The sequence below is a fragment of the Rissa tridactyla genome, chromosome 1 (assembly GCF_028500815.1).
Source record: "Rissa tridactyla isolate bRisTri1 chromosome 1, bRisTri1.patW.cur.20221130, whole genome shotgun sequence".
Classification (NCBI taxonomy): Eukaryota; Metazoa; Chordata; class Aves; order Charadriiformes; family Laridae; genus Rissa; species Rissa tridactyla.
Genome location: NC_071466.1, coordinates 36,342,842 through 36,366,333, shown reverse-complemented (window position 1 = coordinate 36,366,333; position 23,492 = coordinate 36,342,842). Strand labels below are relative to the sequence as shown.

General features: G+C 39.6%; 1 protein-coding gene across 5 annotated transcripts in view; it reads left to right on the top strand.

Annotated features, from left to right (window-relative positions):
- Positions 1–23,492, top strand: part of DGKH (diacylglycerol kinase eta) — a 172,372-nt gene that overhangs the window by 87,591 nt on the left and 61,289 nt on the right. For 4 of the 5 annotated variants that reach the window (XM_054190275.1, XM_054190257.1, XM_054190266.1 and 1 more), the window contains exons 3-6: positions 2,689–2,799; positions 4,505–4,585; positions 22,901–23,005; positions 23,331–23,463. In XM_054190275.1, coding sequence (XP_054046250.1) covers positions 2,689–2,799; positions 4,505–4,585; positions 22,901–23,005; positions 23,331–23,463 — 430 coding nt within the window. Of the gene's footprint in view, positions 1–2,688; positions 2,800–4,504; positions 4,586–22,900; positions 23,006–23,330; positions 23,464–23,492 lie in introns of those variants that run through there. The other variant, XM_054190283.1, reaches the window with a different exon arrangement.

The following is a 23,492-nucleotide window of genomic DNA, read 5'->3' as shown; positions in this document are numbered from 1 at the left end:
TTTAACGTCAAGCTGAGATTAATTAGACGAAGGTTTCTCAGAACAGCGAGATCTTGGAGCACTGTCTTAACTGCCATTGGGAGAGGAAAGGGTACCGATCTCTTTCTTAAGGTGCAGCTGTAGCCTGATCAACGCTTTTGAAAAATTTTATGTGACCTGGTTGTAGGCAACAACGTGGACCTAAATTCAACAACCTGAGAGGTCCCTTCCGATCTCAAATTACTGTAAGTGCTGTGACTTGCGTGTAGATTCAGGAAAGCATTATTAGCAGATTACCTAATAACTTGGTTGGCAGCTGGAAGTTTTTTGCACGTTTTAAATGCTGTATGAAGTTAATTAAGGATATCGGGCCAAAGCTTTATGCTCAGTTGTGATGCCTGCAGCCATGGAATTGTCTATTTAAGATGCTCAGACCTCAGCCCAGTATATCTATTGGTGGTAAAATGTAAACTTCAGATGTCTACTTCATTTGAGCAACCTGATCTAGTGGAAGGTGTACCTGCCCGTGGCAGGGGGGTTGGAACTAGATGATCTTTAAGGGGCTTTCCAACCCAAACCGTTCTGTGATTCTATGGAGTGCTTACATTTCTTGGATAAATGTTTTATTTTTTTTAACATTTTGATACAAAAATACATTCTGTAGAGCCTGCATGGTTATCTACTGCCAACTGTAGGGAGTTAATTTGAAATGGCTGATTTGCAAAATGGATTTAATTTTGAAGTTATTAATTTGATTTAGGGATATTGGTCTTTTAAGGGGTGAGTAGAAATAGGGGGAAATGGCTTATGTAGGCATAAAAATTACATGGAAGAGTTAATTAATTCTTTACTGAGTAATTACTCAAGGTTTAGGGAGATTTATGTTCTTTGAACAGATTTAAAAATTCCTGAAAGTATTCAGTATGATGTATGTTCTGTGTCTCCTAGTACACATAGTGTGTTTTAGGGAACGTGGATTTCCTTTCATTTTGGAAATTTTTCCAGTAAGTTAGTGCCTGCCATGTATGTGAAGTACTGTTTCCTTGGAACTGAATTTCCCTGGTCTTACGTTTTCCGACCCTTGATAAACACACAAGTCATCTACTCCCATCCCGTGGGATGAGCTTCCAAAATCTTAGAGAGCGATATGAAACAGAGGTGCTGCAGGGATACAACAACTAGCTTTGAATAAGTGCTTGTATGTGCTAACTGATTAAATCTATTTATATCGTATATAACTAGCTTATCTTAGAGTCTGGTCAGAAAATTGCAAGGAATCTTAAAACGGTGTGTGGTGAGCAGACCCTTTCAGCGGGGGGTTGCTACCCCTGAGCAGGAGCCGGAGGGCTGACCAAATGCCTTGGTCGAGGTTGTTGGCATGTGAAGTAAAGGGAGATAAATCCAAATTAACCTCAGAGGGTTGCTTTTTCAAGAGCATTAATTCAATTGCTTTGTGATTGTTGGACCATATTCTTAGTTTGTGACATTAGGAGTATCTAACTGAAGGGTGCGAAACGTAACAGCGATGTTTCTCATTTCATTTTCAATCTAATTTCTGCTTTTTCTGTATTTTTATTGCTTGCATTGAAGCTAAGTAGAATTTGACATCTGATAACAGAAGATGTTTATGAACTTTAGGTCAGGTCTTGGTTAAGTCTCTAAAAGGTCTAGAATAACTTTAAGTGATGTTTATATCACATCGTCTAGAAATTATAAGATTTGCATCTCATTATTACACTACAAATTGTAAATATTCTGGAAACATTTTGGAATATAATATCCAAATGTAGTTGCTTTGCCTCATACCCTATGATTGCTTCAAAGCTGAAGAAAATGAATTTTGAGCCTCATGCAATTAGTATGCTCTGTCATTTCATCTGATTAAGTGGAGAATTTCTGTAATCGGTTGGATGAATCCCACACACGGTGGCGAAAGCAGCATACCCCTTTAAAATATGCTAATTTGTGTCTTACTCATTTGGAAAAAAAGGGCTTTATGTAGGCAGGGTTCAGCCTGCAGTGGAAAGGTTTGGATCGGCGAATCGTTTTTTGACTAAAAATATTTGCTTGATAAAAATATCCTTAGCTGTTACGTTCTCATACTTTCCATATAATAATTATTCCTAACGGTAAGCTGATTTCACGTTGAAAGCTTCAGTTCAGCAATGCACTTGAAGTCACGCATGACTTGCATCGTACTGGATCAGTCCCTCTGTTTTAAAGGCATAATGGACGTGCTTGAATCAGACACGCGTTTAAGTCCCTTGTTGAATTAGTGCCCATGTGGAAAATGTTTTTCTCCTCAACATAATCAAATTTGGAACCGGAAATGACCTTGTGTAGAAGGTTTTTAGTAATTTTTTCTGAACTGTGCCACCATCAGTTGTTGCTCACTTTATTATTTGTGGATTTGCAGCTGTCCAGACAGTTGAATTATTTTGTGTTCTTCACAATAATTATAGGCCTCTAGACCGCCTTTTCAGTTTACGTGTAAAATTATCATTTTGCCAACATTGTCATTGTTTAAAAAACAGCAGTGCAAAGTCTGGTTGTCCAGAGAATTAGTCTCAATTTAATGTGAATAGATACGAATTTAAGTTCACGGTTATATGAGACGTAACATAAATTTTTAAAAGTGTAACTTACATTTGTATGCGTGGTAATTTAGATATGTATTTACTGTGTCTTCTGTATTTTAATATTTTTCAGACAAGTATAAAAGAAGGATTACTACTGAAGCAAACCAGTTCTTTTCAGAGGTGGAAAAAGCGTTATTTCAAACTTCGGGGGCGTACCCTTTACTATGCTAAGGATTCAAAGGTAATTCTATGCTATTAGTGCCTAATGCCGTGCACTTGTAACTTCACTTTTGTTTAGATTTCTAAGTGTAATAATAACAATGTAATGATTTTTAGTGATTGTTTTATTAAATAATTGTTGCATATAAAATACAGTGTGTTAAATTAACTAATGAAGACTGGTGATTTCTTTTGTATTTTTTTTTTTTTAAATGAAGTTTATCACAGTTATTTTAACCTTTTTGACTATTCAGACAAATGATAAATTCACCTTAAGGAGTTGTGGGTTTTTTTGGGGGGTGGCTGTCAGGAGGTCAAATCTAACACTTAAAAAAAAAGAGTAGAAATAGTATAATGCTCAGAAGTTATCCTTCGAAACAAATGCCATTAAAACTCTTGTAGTGTAATGCCTATATTGCCATTAAAGAGGTGGAAATGGCTGCATGAAATAAAGATCGGAAGATTTTCTGCCAAATCTGATATATAAGGGGAAAAGCTGTTTCCCATCAGTTGAAGTTTTTGGTGGGAAAATTGGGGGTGGGAAGAGGGGAATACTTATCTTCTTTCTGAAAGGCATTTCCTCCCTCCCCCTCAGGGCCAGGACTGAGAACTTTTTGGCTTGTTGGGCTGGCTCAGATTGTGCTGTTCCATAGCGGTTGGCATTACTTTTTTTTACCCTGCAAGGTAGCAGCGACTCGTGGGAGCTGTAGGTGAGGTGCTTCAGGTCTCCGTCATCTTCTATAGCCTGGTCTTCTCAATAAAACTATTACTGAGGCATGGAGACCTCTCTTTCTAGGACTATATAATTGTATGGTGCACAGTTGTGTGGCTGTGATGAATCAAGGAAAACATTGTCTTTCCAGGGAGCCCAGCACTGAAGTATCTCCGTTGTCACAATTGTCTGCACATAGTGCTACCACAAGCAGTTTATATAAAGATTTAATAAACACGGCAGATGAGAGCTCTGAGAATGGCAACATCATCTGTGCCATGACGATGAGAAAAGGAGGTGTAATGAATAGGCAGTTGCACAAATACTCTGTAACGTTAAATCCAGACATGCTGAAACTCCCCCAGCATCGATTCTCCTTCCCTTGGCATGCAAGACGAAGAACGTGGTATGGCTAAAGAAAGGGGGAGACATTTTTGTTGGTCTTCCCTTCTGTGCTTCAAAACCCATCGTGAATTTAACAGAACCTAATTAATCCTTTGCCAGAGGCAACATATATTTCTCTTTCTGGAACACCATGCAAAGGAGTGGAAGGGATCTCTTCAGGCCCCTGTGCTCTGTTTTCTCATATGGATACCGTATCATAGATTCCCCTTCATGAATTTAGAGTTCCATCCTAAAACTGATTGGTTAATCTATATTTTACTAAGTGTGAATCTCTTTCCTCTGACACCACATTTATGCTACACAGTAGACACACCAAAGCTGCATCTATTTAAAAAAAATGGTTAAAAAAAGATTTTAAAGCAATATATATTTTTGGAGCCACTATTTTATGCTCTCAGGTACCACTTAGATAGCAAATAGAACTGTGTTTAAGGGTCGAATAGGGAGTTTTATCACATCATCAGTGTTTTCTATTTTTTCACCACTTTTTTTTTTCTATTTTTATTTTCTAATTGGAATGGACACAAGGAAATGAAAGCGCAGACTGTAAGCATACCTGAAAGTGGACTCAGATGATATTTAATGCTTTTATGTTCTTTTCCATTCACAGTCTCTAATATTTGATGAAGTTGACCTGTCAGATGCCAGTGTAGCTGAATCGAGCACAAAAAATGTCAACAACAGCTTCACGGTATGGAACCATTACAATACTGGTCTTGAAAGCTGTGGATAGACTGTTACTAAGAAAATCCAGAATCCTCTGAGTTGTTTCTTGTTTTTCTCTAGTTGGAAATAAAATATGCTTTATTTGGAAACGTATTTGGTATAACACATCAGAACAATATCACATCAGCTATTGATTTGTTTCTGTGATTTCTTTTTAGCAGAAATTAGAATGTTAGATAACAGTTGCTTCAAAAGATGATGATAGAAGGCATTAAAAATTCAGCAAGGTTCAGTATTAGTACTTGGTTAGTACTTACTAGTACGGCTTGGTTATGTGCTGTAGTTTGTCTTTGAGGTGGCGTGCTGAATTGGTTCAAGTGTAGTTGTGCTATTCCTTTAATTCTCCAGCTGACTGCAATGGCATTGTTGTTCTTAACCTGCAAATCTTGTTATTCTTTATTAAAATCTTGATTTTCCACTTCCCTGAGGATTTTAATTTCACAGGTGGTCCATGTTGCCAGTGTTGGTTATTTCTCTCCAAGGCAGTCCACCTCGCTCCCAGGCAGTTACTGCACTAGTCAGAGCACTCCAAAGACATGTCTGTGTTGGCCTGGACAGTCCATCGTGTTATGTCAATCTAAGTTTCTTTACTAAGAATGCAATTAAAAAGACTACTTTGACAGAAGGTATTAGAGGAGGGGGTGGTTGTGTGAGGTACCAGCTTGCCTTTTGAAAACGTTCTTTCTGTTGCTTAGAAGCTCTGCTTCTGCCTTGCACCTGGCCAGAAGTAAAGCTGTCATGCAGGCATGAGGATAGATGAGGAATAATGAGGCATACAAAGATGATGAGTTGAGGATCCCAGCAGTCATTACTGTCACTTATTGTTCAAGACAGGATATAAGGCTCAGCATCCCCTGAAGACCCAGAATTCCTTTACTGTAGCCTCGATTACAGGAAAAAGAAAATTAAGAAAACTCTGCCAAGACTACCACTAAATCAAGTCCCTAAGCACCACATCTACGTGAGGTGGTGACTCAGCCACTTCCCTGGGCAGCCTGTTCCAATGCTTAATAACCCTGTCAGTGTAAAAATTTTTCCTAGTACCCAGTCAAACCTCACTTGGTGCAACTTGAGGCCATTTCCTCTTGTTCTCTCACTTGTTACCTGGGAGAAGAGACCGACCCCCACCTCTCTACACCCTCCTTTCAGGTAGTTGTAGAAAGCAATAATGTCCCCCCTCAGCCTCCTTTTCTCCAGGCTGAACAACCCCAGTTCCCTCAGCCGCTCCTCATAAGACTTGTGCTCTAGACCCTTTGTGAGCTTCATTGCTTTTCTTTGGACACACTCCAGCACCTCAGTGTCTTTTTTGTGGTGAGGGGCCCAAAACTGAACATGGTATTCGAGGTGCCGCCTCACCAGTGCCGAGTACAGGGGGACAATCACTTCCCTCGTCCTGCTGGCCACAGTATTTCTGATACAAGCCAGGATGCTCTTGGCCTTTTTGGCCACCTGGGCACACTGCTGGCTCATATTCAGCTGTCAGGTAACAGAATACGTCTCAGCTGTCAGCTAACACCCCCAGGTCCTTTTCCACTAGGCAGCTCTCCAGTCACTCTTCCCTGAGCCTGTAGTGTTGCATGGGGTTGTTGTGACCCAAGTGCAAGACCCGGCACTCGGCCTTGTTGAACACGATATAATTGGCCTCGGCCAGTCGATCCAACCTGTCGAGATCCCTCTGTAGAGCCTTCCTACCCTCCAGCAGATCAATGCTCCCGTCCAACTTAGTGTCATCTGCAAACTTACTGAGAGTGTACTCAATCCCCTTCTCCGATAAAGATACTGAACAGAACTGGCCCCAATACTGGGGAACACCACTTATGACTGGCTGCCAACTGGATTTAACTCCATTCACCACTATTCTTTGGGTTCAGCCATCCAGCCAGTTTTTACCCAGCGAAGAGTATGCCTGTCCAAGCCATGGGCAGCCAGTTTCTCCAGGAGAATGCTGTGGGAAATGGCGTCAAAGGCTTTACTGAAGTCTAGGTAGACAAAACCACAGCCTTTCCCTCATCCACTAAGCGAGTCACCTTGTCATAGAAGGAGATCAGGTTAGTCAAGCAGGACCTGCCTTTCATAAACATGCTGACTGTGCTTGATGACCTGGTGGGCCTATATGTGCTGCGTGATGTCACTCAAGATGATCTGCTCCATAACCTTCTCTGGCAGCAAGGTCAGACTGACACACCTCTAGTTCCCTGGATTATCCTTTCTGCCCTTCTTGTGGGTGGGCATCAAATTTGCAAACCTCCAGTCAACCGGGGGGACTGATAATGTTACTATTGATCACTGAATCATGAAATAAGACATTCATCTAAATATTAGGATAGACTAGAGAACTGGACAATCACCAACCGTATGAAATTTGACAAGAGCAAGTTAGAGGTACAAATTGGGTGATGAGAGGCTGGAGAGCAGCCCTGCGGAAAGAGATCTGGGAGTTTGGCTTGATGGCAAATTGAATGTGAGTCAGCAGCCAAAAGGGCCAACACTGTTCTGGAGTGCATCAAGCACAGCATAACTAGCCAGTTGAGGGAGGTGATTGTCCCACTCTACACTGCACCGGTGTGGCCCCATCTTGAATACTTTGTGCAGTCTGGGGCATCTCAATACAAGGACATCAAACTATTGGAGTTAGTCCAGAGGAGGGTGATCAAGATGGTGAAAGGGCAAGGGCAAGACTTATGAGGAGCAGCTGAAGTCACTTGGCTTGTTCAGCTTGGAGAAAAGGAAGCTGAGAGGTGACCTTATGGCAGTCAACAACTTCCTCAAGGGGTGCAGCAGAGGGGAAGGTGCTGATCTCCTCTCTCTGGTGACCAGTGGTAGGACATGAGAGAATGGAATGAAGCTGCGCCAGGGGAATTTCAGGTTGGAAGTTATGAAAAAGTTCTTCACTGAGAGGGTGGTTGGTCACTGGAACAGGCTTCCCAGTGATCACAGCACAAGCCTGTCAGAGTTCAGGGAGCATCTGCATGACGCTCTTAGTCATATGGTTTAGTGGTCTGGCAAGGAGCAGGGAGTTGGACTCAATGATCCTTATGGGTCCCTTCCAACTTGAGATATTCTGTGATTTTATAATCTTGATGTAATTTTGTGGGGGGAAGAAAAGTGTTTTGGGTGGGTTTTTTTTCTTTTTTTTGCTTTCTTTCAGTGTTTGGTGTTTTATATCCTTTATAATCCTTTAGGCCACTCAGTATCTCATTCTTTGCCAAAGGCATGTTTTGTATCTAGTATCAAGACTTCTGGGGAACATGATAGCGAAAAAAGAAATCTCAGGGGCTACAGCTTTAATGGCTTTGGAGACACTATTTATTTTCATGTCCTGGGTAATTTAAGGCAAACAGTGTTTTCTCTAAGGAGTCTTCAAATTAATTTTGAAAAATTATTTGGATTTATAGCTCTCCTGGATTGAAGCGTCATCTGATTTGACAGTGAAATATGGTAATAGTTGTCATCTCGCTAAATCTTGTGGCTTTTTTCTTTGTGTTTGCCTAACCCAGTCTCCCAGCAACACAGCTCCGTGAAGTAAGACATCTCTGGCCTCGCCTGCACTGGTTTGGAGTCGGGGGGGTGGGGTGGGTGGTTAGCTTTCCAGCAATACTCCTTATAAATAAAAGGAAACATTTCTTTTTGCCTTTTTTCCCCCTTCCGTCTTAAAAAAAAGGCAATCCAGCCTTTCTTAAAATTACTTTTTTTTTTCCCTCTATGTTTTAAGCGCTCTGTTAGCATTCTCTTTGTTAAAAAAGCTTTCTCTAGTTAATGTGCTCCTCTTGTTTCTTTGTCCCAGTAAAGAATATTTTTAACACAAAGTTATGTAGGTGGAATAAACACCAAATGACCATTTTTCCAGGGAAGAACACCTTTAAAAATGTACATTAAAATGGATGAATTTATTTTTTTACAAATCCTTTTGTCATTTCACTTAAATCCCTTCCCTCCCCTCAGTCTCCCACCCCCTGTTTGTAGAAGCTACTGGTATGCCTTCTTTTGCCCTTTCTAGTTTGTCTGTTTGGAGACAGAGGTGTGCGTGTCACGATTTTCCATGCTTTTTTTTTTTTTTTTGGATAAAACTCAAGTCCTAAAATTAGTCGTAACACACAGATTTAAGGTTGAGTTTATTTGTAATGCACATGCTTGCAGAATATTTTATGTAACTAAATATCAGTGTTTATTCACCAGAATTACTTTTCCTTTCTTACTACAAACAAATCGAGGTTAAGGGGAAAGTTGAGATAAATAAATATCCGCTAATTAAAAGGTGAAGCTGCTAAAGTTAAACCAGTGCATCTGTTTCAGTTTTTTCTTTATTGCTGATGATACTACCTTTCAATGAACGACCAACTCATTTCTAGCAAATAGTTCCTAGTGTACAAGCTTACGCTAGGGTGCCTTGTAAGAGATTATAGGCGCGTTGTAGAGGCTATTAAATACAGAAAAAGTTGTCCCTTGACTTCAGAATCTTTATATGAGACCCTCAAGGCCAGAATCTTCCTACTTGCTTGTTAGGTACCAGTCTCCTAAGTCTGTGAGGAGAGAGAGAAGAGGTTCATGAAAGCAGTTCAGCCCACCAAAGATGTGCATCAGTCACATCAGGAGCCCATGAGGGCTTCTGCTCACCCCGCTTCAGTGGCGTGGGTGGGCGCTGAGTCCTTGTAATGGTGTTGGGTATTCTGTGAAATGTTTTTTCTATAGCTTCTGCCTCAGAGGGTGATTTGTGTTGCCTCAGCACAACCTGAGGAGTGTAGTTGCACAGCATGTTGCCTCTTGGGGAAGACTTTGGGGGTGAATCAGTCTCCCACCCTTATTGCACGCAAGCAGATGGGGCTGTGACCAATTCTGCTGACAGCTGTAATTCCTTATGCATTTTGGTTTGTAGGGATGGAAGATGGCTTGTTGATATCTCAAGGGCATTTAGAAAAATCTCTTTATTGTTTCCAAAACAAGACTTGAGACTGAATGTGCTGAATAGTTCTCTCTGGCATGCAAGCATGGGCATGTGGAATATTGGTGGCATGCCTTTGTCCTAACAGATATAAGGAATGGGATTTTTAAATTCTAAAGTGATTCTTGAACAGGCATATTCAGTTAATGAGGTTATGAATTTTGACAGGTTAGCTTTTGGCTAAGGTTTCTACCTCTGCCTTGCTTTTGATGATGAAGAACTGATGCACACTGATGAGGAAGAAAATCTGTAGATGTTAAGCATACTGGTTTTCAGTTGTTGAGCCACATGGATGTATAAAATGCCCTGGGTTATTATAAATGTGTCCACCTAGAGTCTCATGTAAAATGCATAGGCATTGTGTGGCAGCACCTATATTTAATCCATCCAAACTGATGTTTGAAACATTTAATTCAGTTGTGATTTTTTTTTTGTGATAAATGTGATGGAAAATAATAATTTTCGGGTAGAAATACTGGCTGTGAGGCATTACTTCATGTAGCTGGCTTTAGACATTTGATTTGGATTAGGCCAACTTCTAGCACCTATAAGAACTACACAAAGCCACTCAATTTCTTACTATATGTATATTCAGAAAACTGAAGATCCTGGCTAGATTAATTCTGCTGTCTAATTGCGTCTGAGAGTAGCAGAGGAAATAATTCCACTGTCGTTCTGGAAGGTGCTCTCCAGCGATAGCAGAATTAACATACTAGATGATACTCAGGACGGGGATTCAGCTTGCCCTAACTTCAGGGTGGGACTCAATGATGGGTTTATAAACCCCTAAATTTAGGTATTTAGGATAAGATTAATAGCTCCTCAAAGTAGATTCCTGTAATCGCTCAATTCAGTATAGACTCCACTGATTATTAACTAACTCTCCCTTAGCTACGATAGGGGCTTTGTCATCCAGGGCACATAACATGTAGACCCCTGCTTTAGGCTTTCTGAATCAGGTGCTGTATCAAGTCCTTTTTGTTGAATATGCATCTTCTGAAAGTGGTCATCTTGGGAGGGAGGAAGCTGCCGTAGGCAGATCTGCTGTCCTGGAAAGCCTACTGCAATTCTTAGTAATTAGAAATTGGCTGGAAATGAGACTTTATATTCCAGCCAGTGACACTGATTACTAGGATTCTGGGTATGCTTGCAAAAATGTCTAATATCATAAATTTTTGCTGATTTCTTGGTTTTAGAGATGCTATAGACCATATAGACCATAGAGATTATTTATTCTGTGAAAAAATGCTTCCTTGGAGAACTCTTAACGTTCTGGGCTTTAATTAGGTTTCTGCTGCCTTTGCCTCGTAACACTAGGTGAGAATACTTATCAACCGCCTGTTCTTTATTTTAGATTTTTTATTACCTCCTTTTGATTTGACTATTTTCTAAGGTAAATAATGTTTGTAAACATTTTTTTCTTATACTCTTACCTGTTCTTGCTGTTCTTCTGACTATTATTCTGCAGCATCATCTTGTAAGTGAAGTGATCAGTTTGGCACTTGGGAAGCACAAGTCATGGATATTTGGGACTATTTTCTAAATTAACGGTCATTTACATTCCTTACGGATCCCACATTTTGTCTGTTTTCTGCAGCAGTAACAAATAATGCATTTTTTTCCCCCCTCTATAATGATGCAAAGATCCTTTTCCTGTTAATTTGGAGCTCTCTGTAATTCATAAATACTTCTATGCTTCTGTGGTTTTTCTCTGGTGTGTATTTCTTTGTTCTTATGAACACTGGACTTTTTCAAGTCACTGTACTGCCTGTTTAATACCTTGCTTGGTTCGCTATGAAGTGCCTTGGTGATCAAGGGGGGAACTAAGTAATCAAAATTTTGTGCTATCTGTAAATGTTCCCATATCACTCTTTTACACTTTTCTTCCAGTTTAAGAATTACATCACAAAATTTTTTAAGAGAATAACAGGGTGCTTATTATCTATTAGTCTTTTCCCACATTAAAAATTCCTGTTATTCCTTCTTAATTTTTTTATGTCCCTTAGCTTTTCATCTCATCACATGATTGGGACATAAAAATAATTGGTCTTTTTGGTTCAATGACTGAACTAAAAATAATTACGGGTCAACCTGATGTTTTAACTTTCTTGAACAGAAGTATTAAATTTAGTTCAAATTAAAGGGATTAAATTTTGTTTTAAAGTTTTTTTTTCATATTATATAAAGAAAAAAACCAACATGCATTGCGTTTCATTAAAGTTAGTCTCTGAATGTAATTTTGTTACAAAACGCTAAAGTTTTTTTTCCTCTGATTTCCACTTTTGTGGTTAGACTTATCAGTTCGCTTTGACCTGAAAACAGAGGGTTCTGCTTAATGTGCTTTTAAACAAACGAAAAAAAAAATCATCCAGTTGTCTGCGATTTCCTTGATATTCTGTAAATTTGGATAGATATTGGAAAACTAAACACATATTTGATGATTTTCCTTCAACCTGTTATTTTGAGATGATTAGGTATTTCTTATAGGTTAGTGAGGCTAAATGCTCCCTTGGAGCAACTGTGCTTCAACTGTGGTTAAAATTTATATTGTTTTCTTCCAGTTTATCTTGTTTTCTTCCAGAACTCTGATTACCCTATTTCCTATCCATATTTCTGAATGTAGCGTATTCTACGTCTTGGCCAGGGATGTAAAGTTTACTGGACTATAATTTATGTGGAACCGGCTTAAAGCATAAAACTAATTCTTTTCATCTTTGAATCCTCCTATACAGACGCTGTTTTTAATGGGAAGTTGCCCAGTTGTACTGGAAACTCAATTCTTGAAATTCATCAGAATTTCAAGTTAAATATTACAGCTAGGCCTGAAAGCTTATTGCTTTTAGGAGTTTATTTCAGCCCTGCTGCTTCTGACATCAGTCAGCTCTCTCCTCATCATTGAGATTAGCTGCTTCTAATTGATTTTAGAAAATTAACCTTTAATATTCACAATGGGCTTTGAAAACAGAATGCGTTGCCAGACCTTTGCAGTATGTTGGATAGGCAATGGGAATTTCTTAGACTTGGACATATTTTGCTTCCTTTCTTGCCACTCAGATTTTTTTCAGAGTTGTTATCGAGGCTTTTCTGTAGGGACTACCAGAACTTCAGGGAATGGGAGACCTGTTTAACCTTCCCCAAGCCACATCAAGAGGAAAAGAGAAGAGCCTTTTCCCAAAGGAGTTTAAAACCTTTCATCTTTGGGTTTGGGCACTCCAGTCTTCTGTCTTTTCAAATATCAGAGACAAAGAGAGATGGTCCTAAAGCTGGGAATAATTATCCTAATACTGTTTTTTTCCCTATTTAAATAATCTAGCATAAATTCAGTTTTATTACTGACTCTTGATTTGCCCAAAGTTCAGGGTCTTGAGCTTTATTTAAGTGTGGAAAAGATTATGGATTCTAGTGGAGGTATTTCTCTGATGCCATCCTGCTTGTTTACAAAATCCAATTTATTGCAGTTTGATCTCAGTGGACATCAGGAAATGGTTTCTTTGCTCATAGCCTCAAGCCTCTTTCAGACGCTATTCTACCTCAGTCTGTTTTTTTCCGAAGGCCACTCACCTAAAGGTTATACTGACCTTCTCTGGGCTTTATGCTGCTTCTCTTTCACCGTATTTCTTATTTTTCTAGTTTGGTGAAATCATCTGTGTTGGGAGACCTCTGACATCAAATAGTCAGCAACCACCTTCAAGGCTTTGGCTTGTTCCAGATTTGGGTGATTTCCCCTGGTTTCAGCTATTGTTAAGCAGAATTTTTTCACTGTCCTGTTCTTAGCCTGGATGATTAAACTTTCCATTCTGCTCTGTAGGAATACTCTGGAGCACATCTATCTGCAATTTTATTTCTTTGTGAAAAAAAAGTATTTTAAGTGAATTTCTACATACAGTCTCTGCTGATGTTTCCTTCAAGGGAGACACTCTTGCTTGACTTCTCGCTTTAACAGACCACAGGGACACCAACGGAATGGATTTGTGTTTGGAAACATGTTTCTGTTTCTTGAGAAACTTACATAAATGGCAAATTGCAATTACTCGTTAAATGTATTTAACTGAATGCACTCTGGTGTGAACACTCTTTAGTCTACTTGAACCTCAGCTATTGGTGTATCTTAACTCAATTGTATACTAATATAATAATACAATAATAATAATACCAACAGTTGTGATCTGGGTATGATTTAGGAGCTTATGTTAGTATTATGAAATTCTTTGTGTGCAGGAAACCAAAAGAAATATGGGTGAAGTGCTATGTACTGTGTGTGGTGCTATCCTTAGGATTCCTCTCGACGTACTTTACATCAGATTTATCCTTTAGGTGTGCAATAATTTCCTGGGTTTGGGTTCACTTTGAAATTTCCTTTGTGTTCCAGTTGAGTGTAAACACTGTGTATATATTGATGATGGTGGGAGTTCAGACACATTTGTAGATGTCTTTAAGTAAAGTGCCTTCCTCTGAGAGCCGAATCCTCCTCCTAGAAACACTGTGTTTCAAATTTTGCCCTTGGCGTTATCAGAAGGGTCAGTGCATGGCACTGTTTCAAGATGGGGAAGTGGCATATCCAGATATTCCCCGTGCCCCATTTGCAGTCTAGCACTGGAGTGACATCCTTGAAGATCCTGGGGCCTCTTGTCATCTCTGGGAGGTAGAATATGGCTGGAAACAGTTCAAGTTCCTGAGGTGGCCTCACCAGCGTGACTCAGCTCTGCACAGGTAGCTAACTCTTGGGATGGATGTAGCTTTTCCCTGGTTGTGAACTATCTGCTGTTTCATACAGATGCTGATGAGCCTCTAAATGACAAAGGCTTCTTAATGCTCCCAGCCCGAGCAATACCCAAACCACAGAAAGAGAGGGGAAGTGCTTTGTATTCCATTTTGTTCAATTTTCCACTCAGTGTTGGGTTTTGTTTTTTTTTTTCCCCTATATTCAGGCGGCCTAGAAACAAAACAAAAACTGAAATAGCAAATTAATATGCTGCAGGAAAAAAAGAAGTTGGAGAGACAAAAGCAATTAGTGTGCACTTGTGATGCACTTAGGTTTTTTTCCCTCCATTTAGCATTTACTCGTTTTCCCCCGCCCTCCGACAGCGACAAAAAAAATGTAATGAAGCTGAGAGCTCTTTGGGTAGCTTTGGGTGTGACTTTCAAGTTTTAAGCTCCTTAGCTCTGACTTGATGCACTGTCTCCCTTTCCCTAGAGTGTGTGAAGACGTTGAAGCTTTAAGTTTCATTATGAGAAAGCAATAAAACATTTCAGCTGTGAGGCTAAAATCCATAGATAAACCGCTTGGGATTGAGCTATTACAACAAAGCTGAACGCTTTTCAGAAGAGGGGATAAAAAAGGGGGTGCTTAAAAATGTGACCATTCTGGGCTGCATTGTATGTTTGGGTTCTAGTTACATTGACGTGGAGCTTGTTTTCCACAAATTTCGAGCTTAAGCAGAAACTTTGAAAACAGCCGAAAGCAATAGAGACAGAAAATGTCTCTATTTCTTCCTTCAGATTTCTAAGAGTTTCTTTAATTTGTGGAACTCAATAAAAAGATTTGCATGGAAGTAAATGCCTGAAAAATACCTTTTAATTCCCTGTCTGAACTCATAGTATAGCACTGATGAAGCCCTTGGAGTATTTGGAGAACGGGCACTGGTCTGTGAATTACTGCAAAAGGATTGCCAGATTTTGTTCTTCCTGCAGTTTTACACTTACCTATTCTCTGACGTTTCTTTATCTTCTTGCTTTAAAAGTGGTTAAAATACCTGGAGAATAATTACCAAATAATTTTATAAACAAAGTCATTGGTGTAAACACTGAATAAATTTCCTGCTTCTGGTGAACAAGGATCCCTGGCTTCAAGCAGCTGGATCATGTCGAAACAGGCATCTGTTATTACAGATGAAAAAAATAGTCACTTGCTGTTTTATTTGGTATAACTTTGCACCTAATGCCATTAAATATATAACTAAATGTTTTCCTTTAAGTACAGAAGCCGTGCCATCTGATAGATGTGTAATGAGCTTGTGAAGCCGGAGCTAAGGGCACAGCAGTGCGAAGTAACGTGCTTAACAAATCTTTATGTAAGGGCTTTAAAGAAACGTGCAGGCCTTGAACTATAAATAGCAGTTTCCAGTTTACATTTACAAGAATGGTTTATTGGTTTTGCTATATTTAAATACTGATTTAAGATAAATTTCTAATTCTTCAGTCCAAATTCATGGAACTTTCCTACCCTGCTTCTTGTAACTGTCTCATTATAAAGTTATACTTGAAGGAATAATATTTTTCTGTTAGCAGTTGGTTGACGTTGGATACATGAGGTCAAATTTGGGGAACTGTAGATTTCTGACAAAGTGACCTTTGCTGGATACTTTTTGCATCTGTTTTACAGTTTGAGGCTGGACAGTTTTACAGTTTAAGGATTACTTGATTTACCTGGATTCTGTTTTCACAGAATCACAGAGTGATTTGGGGGTTGGAAGGGACCTCTGAAGGTCACCTGGTCCAACCTCCCTGCTGAAGCAGGACCTCCTAGAGCAGGCTGCCCAGAACCACATCCAGGCAGCTTTTCAGCCTTTTTTTATCTCCAAGGATGAAGACTCCACAACTGCCTTGAGCAACCTGTGCCAGTGCTCAGTCATCCTCACAGTAAAAAAGTGTTTCCTGATGTTCATACAGAGCCTTCTGTTTCAGTTTGTACCCATTGTCTCTTAGGTTGTCACTGCGCAACACTGGAAAGAGCTTGGCTCCATCATCTTTACACCCTCCCTTCAGTTATTTACATACATAAATAAGATCCCCCGAGCCTTCTTTTCTCCAGGCTAAACAATCCCAGTTCTCTCAGCCTCTACTCGTATGTCAGGTGTTCCAGTACCTTCACCATCCTTGCAGCCCTTCCTTGGACTGTGTCCAGGATGTCCATGTCTGTCTTGTACTGAGGAGCCCAGGACTGGACACAGTACTCCAGGTGCGGCCTCACCAGTGCTGAGCAGAGGGGCAGGATCACTGCCATTGACCTGTTGGCAACGCTTCTAATGCAGCCCAGGATACCATTTACCTTCTTTGCCACAAGTGCACATTGCTGGCTCATGTTAAATTTGTTGTCCAAGGGGACCCCAGGTACTTTTCTGCCAAGCTGCTTTCCAGCTGAGTGGCCACCAGCAAACGTACTGGTGCATGGGGTTGTTCCTCCCTAGGTGCAGGACTTTAGACTTCTTGTTGAACTTCATGAGGTTCTTGACAGCCCGTTTCTCCAGCCTGTCGAGGTCCCTCTGGATGGCAGCATGACCCTCTTGGCGTATCAGCCATTCCTCCCAGTTTTGTGTCATCAGCAAACTTGCTGAGGGTACACTCTGCCCCATCATCGAGATCATTAATGAAGATGATGAACAGGACTGTACCCACTATTGACCTTTGGGGTGCACTGTTAGTTCTTGGCCTCCAACCAGACTTTGTGCCACTGATCACTAACCTCTGGGCCCAGCCATTCAGCCAGTTTTCAGTCTGTCTCATTGTCTGTTCATCCAACTCATGCTTCATCAGCTTCTCTATGAGGTCTTAAGCGATAATGCTGAAAGACTAACTGAAGGCAAGGTGGATGGTATCCACCTTTGTCTCTTCATCCACCAAGCCAGTCATTTCATCATAGGTTCTCAGGTTGGTGAAGCATGTATTCCCCTTGGTGGATCCATGCTGACTACTCCCGATAACTTTCTTGTCCTTCATGTGCCTGGGTGTATTCTGGGAGATGCTCTTTCATTTTTGCTAGATGTCATGTACGAGGCAAGGCCACCTAAATTAAATGGCTGGATTCTACTGCAGAGCGAAGTCAGAGTAAACCATATACCTGTTTCTGCGATGGAACCACTTTTCTCCTGCCTTTTAGTTTAGCCAACTTGTCCTGGTGTATTGGTGCAGGAGATGCTGTGTGGGACCAACACTTTCCTTCCCCCTCCTAAGAGTTTTTATCGTGGGGGCCAAAACCACACATTACTTCATTACTTGTGAGCTTGGCAACAGTGAAATAGGAGAAGGCCAGCAAAAAGAGGGAAGCAACGTTTTAGTGGAGTAGACAGAGCTAATTGTTCTGATTATAAATTCTGTATTGTACTCAGGCAAATATAATAGCCATTTATTCCTTGCCTTGCTTTTAAATCCTCCCCTCCCTTTGTAATTTATACTTTTGCCTGGCTTGACTCATCCTGAAAAATAATAGTGACGATTCACCATCAAGCACCAACTACACCTTTGACAGTGACAGTACTGTTACAATTTATTTAGTATCCTGAATCCAAGAAATTAAAAGTACTGTGGAAAGCTGCCCAACTGTTAGCGCTGTGATTTTTGCAGGCAAGTTCTGCTCTGGGTGCATCAGTGACCCCAGCAGTCTACTCCCACCACTGTGATGGAGGTGCAATCATCCGTCACATTCATATGGACCCACCTGCACGAGGGCAGGGAAACGGAGGGGCGGACAGAAAGCAAAGGAGGCATAACATGTTATCGCGGTGTTTGCCAGAATGCACTCGCCAACGTCTAGTAGCACAGAGAAGTTACAAAGCATTAAATCTCTTACGTTCCTGCCCCAGGCATCCGGTGCGGTCCCTAGGAGGAGGGGTGGGGGTGCTCTCTCTCGTTATATCACCCTCTTCATTAGTTCCAGAAAGATATTTTAAAAATATCTGTTCAAAGAACAGGAAAACCAATTCCCCACCCGTTTTAGATTCTAAGTGTTGTTTCTACATTACTAAGTCAATTCAAGATTGGCCGTATAAAGTGCTATTAGTGTAATGCCTGATAATAGTTTAGAGCAGCAGAAGGTGCATTCTTAATGCAAATATCATGTTGCAGGAAGCGGGGTGCTCTACAATAGCTGCTGTGTTGCTACTGAGATGTAGACCATTATTTTCTTGATTAGCAAATATAGTGTCTGCATTTTTCTTTGAATCAGTAAAGGGAACCAGAAATATAGCCACCGACTTTTGGGAGCTGTATTTTCTTACATATTGCTGGTAGGCTAAAATATGTTAAAAATTAGGCAGTAGGCTTTAATTGAACTGTCTACGATTTTATTTTACAGGTCGTAACTCCAAAGCCAGTGTGCTGAAGGCATGTTATTGGTAAAGTTAGCCCCTTTGAAAGCAAAAGGTGCTTTCAAATGTACATTGAATTTAATGGCAATTTTATTTCCTTTCAAGATGTTAAGCTTGTTCCTAATAGGTGCTGTCTGAAAAAAAAGTTGCAGTAGTGGCCCAAACTTGACTGTGTAATTTCGTGGAAGTAATTTCTAGATGTGTGTGTACATATATGTGAGTATGTGTATGTTTTTAGAAGCCAAATTCTTACAGTGTCAACATGTGTGAAAATCCCAATTTACGACAAGACCTATGTGGTGGCAGACTGAACAATGTCCTCTTGGTCTCTCCTTCATTCCCCACTCAAAAAGCTCCCTATTTTTCTGAACAGAACAGGAATACTATCTCAGTAGTGGGCCATTTTTATTCCTATCCAGACGTTCTTTATTCCCTATGATGTTTTAGGACATGTGTTGTTTGCCTTCAACTTTTAAGACTGTATGTGCTCACTCTTTCCCCATACCTACTGCGTTAAAAACATTTTTTTATTCCCACTACCTCAATTTCATTACTTTCCAATACACTGCAGTATCTGGCTTTGATAACTCTCTCTTCCAAAATCAGCAATGACTTCTTCTTGGCTACTTGACGGTGGTGAAAATTTTTGAAGTAACTTAATCTTCTAAATTAAATCCGCTTGATTTATTTATTTTTAAGGCCTTTTGTCTGTCTTCATTCTTCTTGATTTGTCTCCTGCTTTGTCAGCGTGTGAACCATTAGCACCTGGGTGCATCCAAGATTTAAGAGTTCCCTCATCCTTATGTTATCTTGATGGTCTTCCATTGATCCCTGTGACACTTCCTTTCTCATTGTATTAAACGATTTCTTCTTGTCGGTTGAGGGTTTAGCATATTCAGAGTGATATCTAAATAATAATATTTGGGGCAGCGAGCACCGATTTAAAAAAAAAAAGGCGATATGTAATAGAAGAAAAGATACTGACTTTGGTTGGTAGAAGAAAAGAGACAAGACTTTGAATGTGACTACATGCAGAGAAGATTACTAGTAAAATCCAAATTTACATGGCTGGAAAATAGTTTTAAGGACAATTAAATCCATTTTAATTTTGAATATGTCTGCATACAGGTTCAACTGTCTTTAATGAATGCACTCTAAACATCCCACTTAAGTCAGTAAATCATAACTTTCTGTTAAGCATCCATAAGAAAGCATGCCTTCTGTGTAAATAAGAAGGTATAGGAAGTCATTCTCAGTTTAGGACAAGCAAGAGCAACTATACTGAGTTAGTGTAAAGCTCATAAAACCCATACTGAATTAAAGCAGTATAGTAGCAGTAGCAGGTACTCAAGAAAGGAGTATAAGCCGCAGAGCATGGACGGTGATTCTTCCTCTTGTGTAACTTCCCAACATTCAGTCATTGGATTTTGAGGACTTGCTAAGTTGAAGGTTTCCGATATTGTGTTTTACAGTATATGATGCATCTATTTGTGATGAATTCGTCAACTAACTTTTTAGACATTTATACTTCTGGTCTTCTCAGCATCCTTTGGGAATGCTTTTCAAGTATAAATAATGCATTACATTCAGGAAAAAAACCACTCCTTGTTGTTTGTTAATCATTTCTTTGGTTCCCTGAGTTCTTATGTTAGGTGAAATACCTAATAAATAACAAGAATACACCTTCTCCATGATTTTGTAGGCTGTAATAGATGAGATATAACGATAGATACAAATGTCATGATAGATAGATGTAACAGCTGGGAACCTAAACTTTTTTTTAAGAAAAATTCAAAGCATGATCAGTATTTTTTGCATATCATGCTTTTGTCTTTTTTTCATGTTATCATACATCTTCTTGAAGTTTGTTGTTAAAAATATGTAAATCAAAGACAGTATGTAGTTTAGTCATCATGTTATAGATGCTGTATTTACAAATACGTCTTCCAACTTTCCACTTTATTTTTATAGCAGTAATAATAATTGATCCTCCATTCATATGATCATCAGTATATAATTTAACTTATAGACTGCTGAAATGCTCTTATTAAGTTTATTACGCTCTGAATTTAATGAGAAGTTGAGATATGGGAATTTCTTATATGTTTACGTGCATTAGTTAGAGATGTTTGGTGACATGATTTGGTTGCCGACACATGGGTGTGTAGTACCTTTTGAGATGGCCTTTGGTGTCCCACCTGGCTTATTTATAGCTGCTGTTCTGGGAGTTACGGTCCTCTGTCATATTTACCTGCCTGGTGACAATGCCTTAGGTACCAAAGGGCATCTCCACTGGCACTAGATAACGATGTGTGAACAACTGAACTAAGGCCTTGACTTTGGGAGGAGATTTCTGCCATCAGTATTGTTAAGGACATGAGTAATATAAATAACTATTACTTGAAAAGATCAAGATTGTCAGGAGTCCTCGGCAATAAATGCAGCTGTTGTTGCTTAATGGCATTTCACAACGTCTGCTTACAGGTTAGCATCAGTAATGAGCGTGGGGGAAGGACGGATGCAAAATGCAGAATTTTGGGTGGACTTGTCCTTACTTAATCCGTCATGCTATATAATAGGAAATAATCTGCTGGGTGTATTTGCCCAAATAAGATTTCTGAGTCCCCTGAAACCTGGAAATTCCAGCAGAATGCTGATTGTTGTTGGAGCCAGGGTTATATTATGATTTAATGGCTTTTCTGGGCTTCATTTGATGACCTGGCCTAGAAAAACATTTTGAAGTAATAAAGCGTCTGTTTGGCTCCAAACTAATGAGAGAAGCATTGCTCTTTGCATTAACTGTTCTTTAGGAAGAGCCGCGGAGAGCTACTAATAAACCTTATTAAAAAGCTTAAGCAAGATTGAAGGAAATAGAAAACAGAGAAACTATTCCATTCCATGTGAAGTGAGTACATTAAAAAAAAAAAAAAAAAAAACAAACCAGGAAAAAAAAAAACACAATCCAACAAGCCCACAGGGTTTTTGCCTCCCCTCCGTGTGACTCGCAGCTTGCTGCACTTCACTTACAACATTGCCTCTCAGATATGTTAAAGTGCAGCTCGGTTTAATGAAGAGGTGGATAGGACAGATCAAGGCTAGAGACTATTTACGGCAGAGACTGGGTAAGTAAATGCAGCTGTGGATAAGCGTTTACTAATATTGTGCAAATGTTACAATATCGGGCCGGTAGCATTTAAAACAATATTCAGAACCCTCATTTTTTGGTGGTCCTTTCTTCGTTTTACTGAAGTAATTTGCAAGTGTGGGTGGTGCAGACTATGCAATAGATTTATGCATAAGACTGATACAGGATTTAATTTTATTTTTCAGACTTCCTATGACAAAACAAGTAACTTTCTTTTAATTTCATGTACTTATTTTGTTTTAAATTCTTTGCTATGTAACTGCTTTGTCTATTTTAGTGCAGTGCTCAAAATAATTTCAGTGGGAGTTAGCTGATAGTTTCTAGTGCCTTCCTGTTATTTTAATTATTTTTCTACTGGTGAGGGAGGGCGGAAAAGAGCTTATGGTCTGAACCTCCTAGATACTGCATTTTCAGATTTCTAGAACCCAGCACCAGACCACTGAAAACTCCCCAGCATCAACTTGTTCCAGGAATTTGTTCCACCATCCTAGTAGGATATGATTTCAGCTGTTTGCTTTTGTTCTCTGTGTCTTTTTAGAAAGATTTGTATGTGTTCTTATACTGAGATTTATATAGAAAGTTCTGTTTTAAATTTACGCATGTTTAAATTTCTGTAAATTTAATACCAATATACAAGATAAATATGATGAAAGCTTCTGTTGTTGTTTAAGACTATCAGGCTTTTGCTTTTGATATGTTTTTGTCTCTAGCAATTGGAATGGACCTTGCAGTTGCTGTAATGCTGTTATGAAATAAGATTGCAATCTTAGTCAATTAGTAATTTCCAGAACAGTTGTTTTAGCAGTTTCGGCGCCTGCCATTTGGGTATTTAAATGTCAGTGCATAGACAAAGAGCTGAGAAGGAAGAATGATCAATATAGATTCTAAAGACCTATACCGAAGCCTGATTCGAATACTGGGAACTGAAAAAAGAAAAGCAAACTCCTTCGTTGTTGGTAGTGTGTTAAAGAAAATATTTTTAAGCATTTAATATCTTGTAATCTAGGGCGTGTTTTCCTTCTGCATCATCTCGCAGGAAAGAGTACGTTAAATGTTACAGTCTATCATGATTCTTTTGTATTTGGATTAATCGGAATGCGTTATCTTTTTCAGATAATCACTCCATTTAGGAGGCTAATATTGTGTGCTGAGAACAGAAAAGAAATGGAGGACTGGATAAGCTCTCTGAAGTCCGTTCAGTCCAGAGAACACTATGAGGTAAGCTGACATCCCTCTTGGTGCAACCTGTTCTAGCTCAACAGATCAAGCTACAGGACACAGAACTGGAATATTCACCCTGCTTAGCGTGAAAAGTGTGTCTAATGTCAGAGTGAAGATTTATGTTAAGACCTAGTAGTGAAATGAGAGCTTATTGTCACACTTCTGTTTGGAAGTTTGGAGGGAGAGCAGGCTAAATACCCTTTGGAGTATACTTTTGGTGAACATTGCATTGTCGTCCCCTGTAATGTGGAACCGTAGGTAATTTCAGTCACCGTAGCTGTGTTCTGTACTTGCAAATTTGTCTTAACTTCTCCTTTACTAGACCGCACAGTTTAATGTGGAACATTTCTCAGGGATGCATAACTGGTACGCCTGCTCCCATGCCCGACCTACCTTCTGTAACGTGTGTAGAGAGAGCCTCTCTGGAGTCACGTCTCACGGCCTGTCTTGCGAAGGTAAAATAAACGCTTTCTTCCCCCTGTTT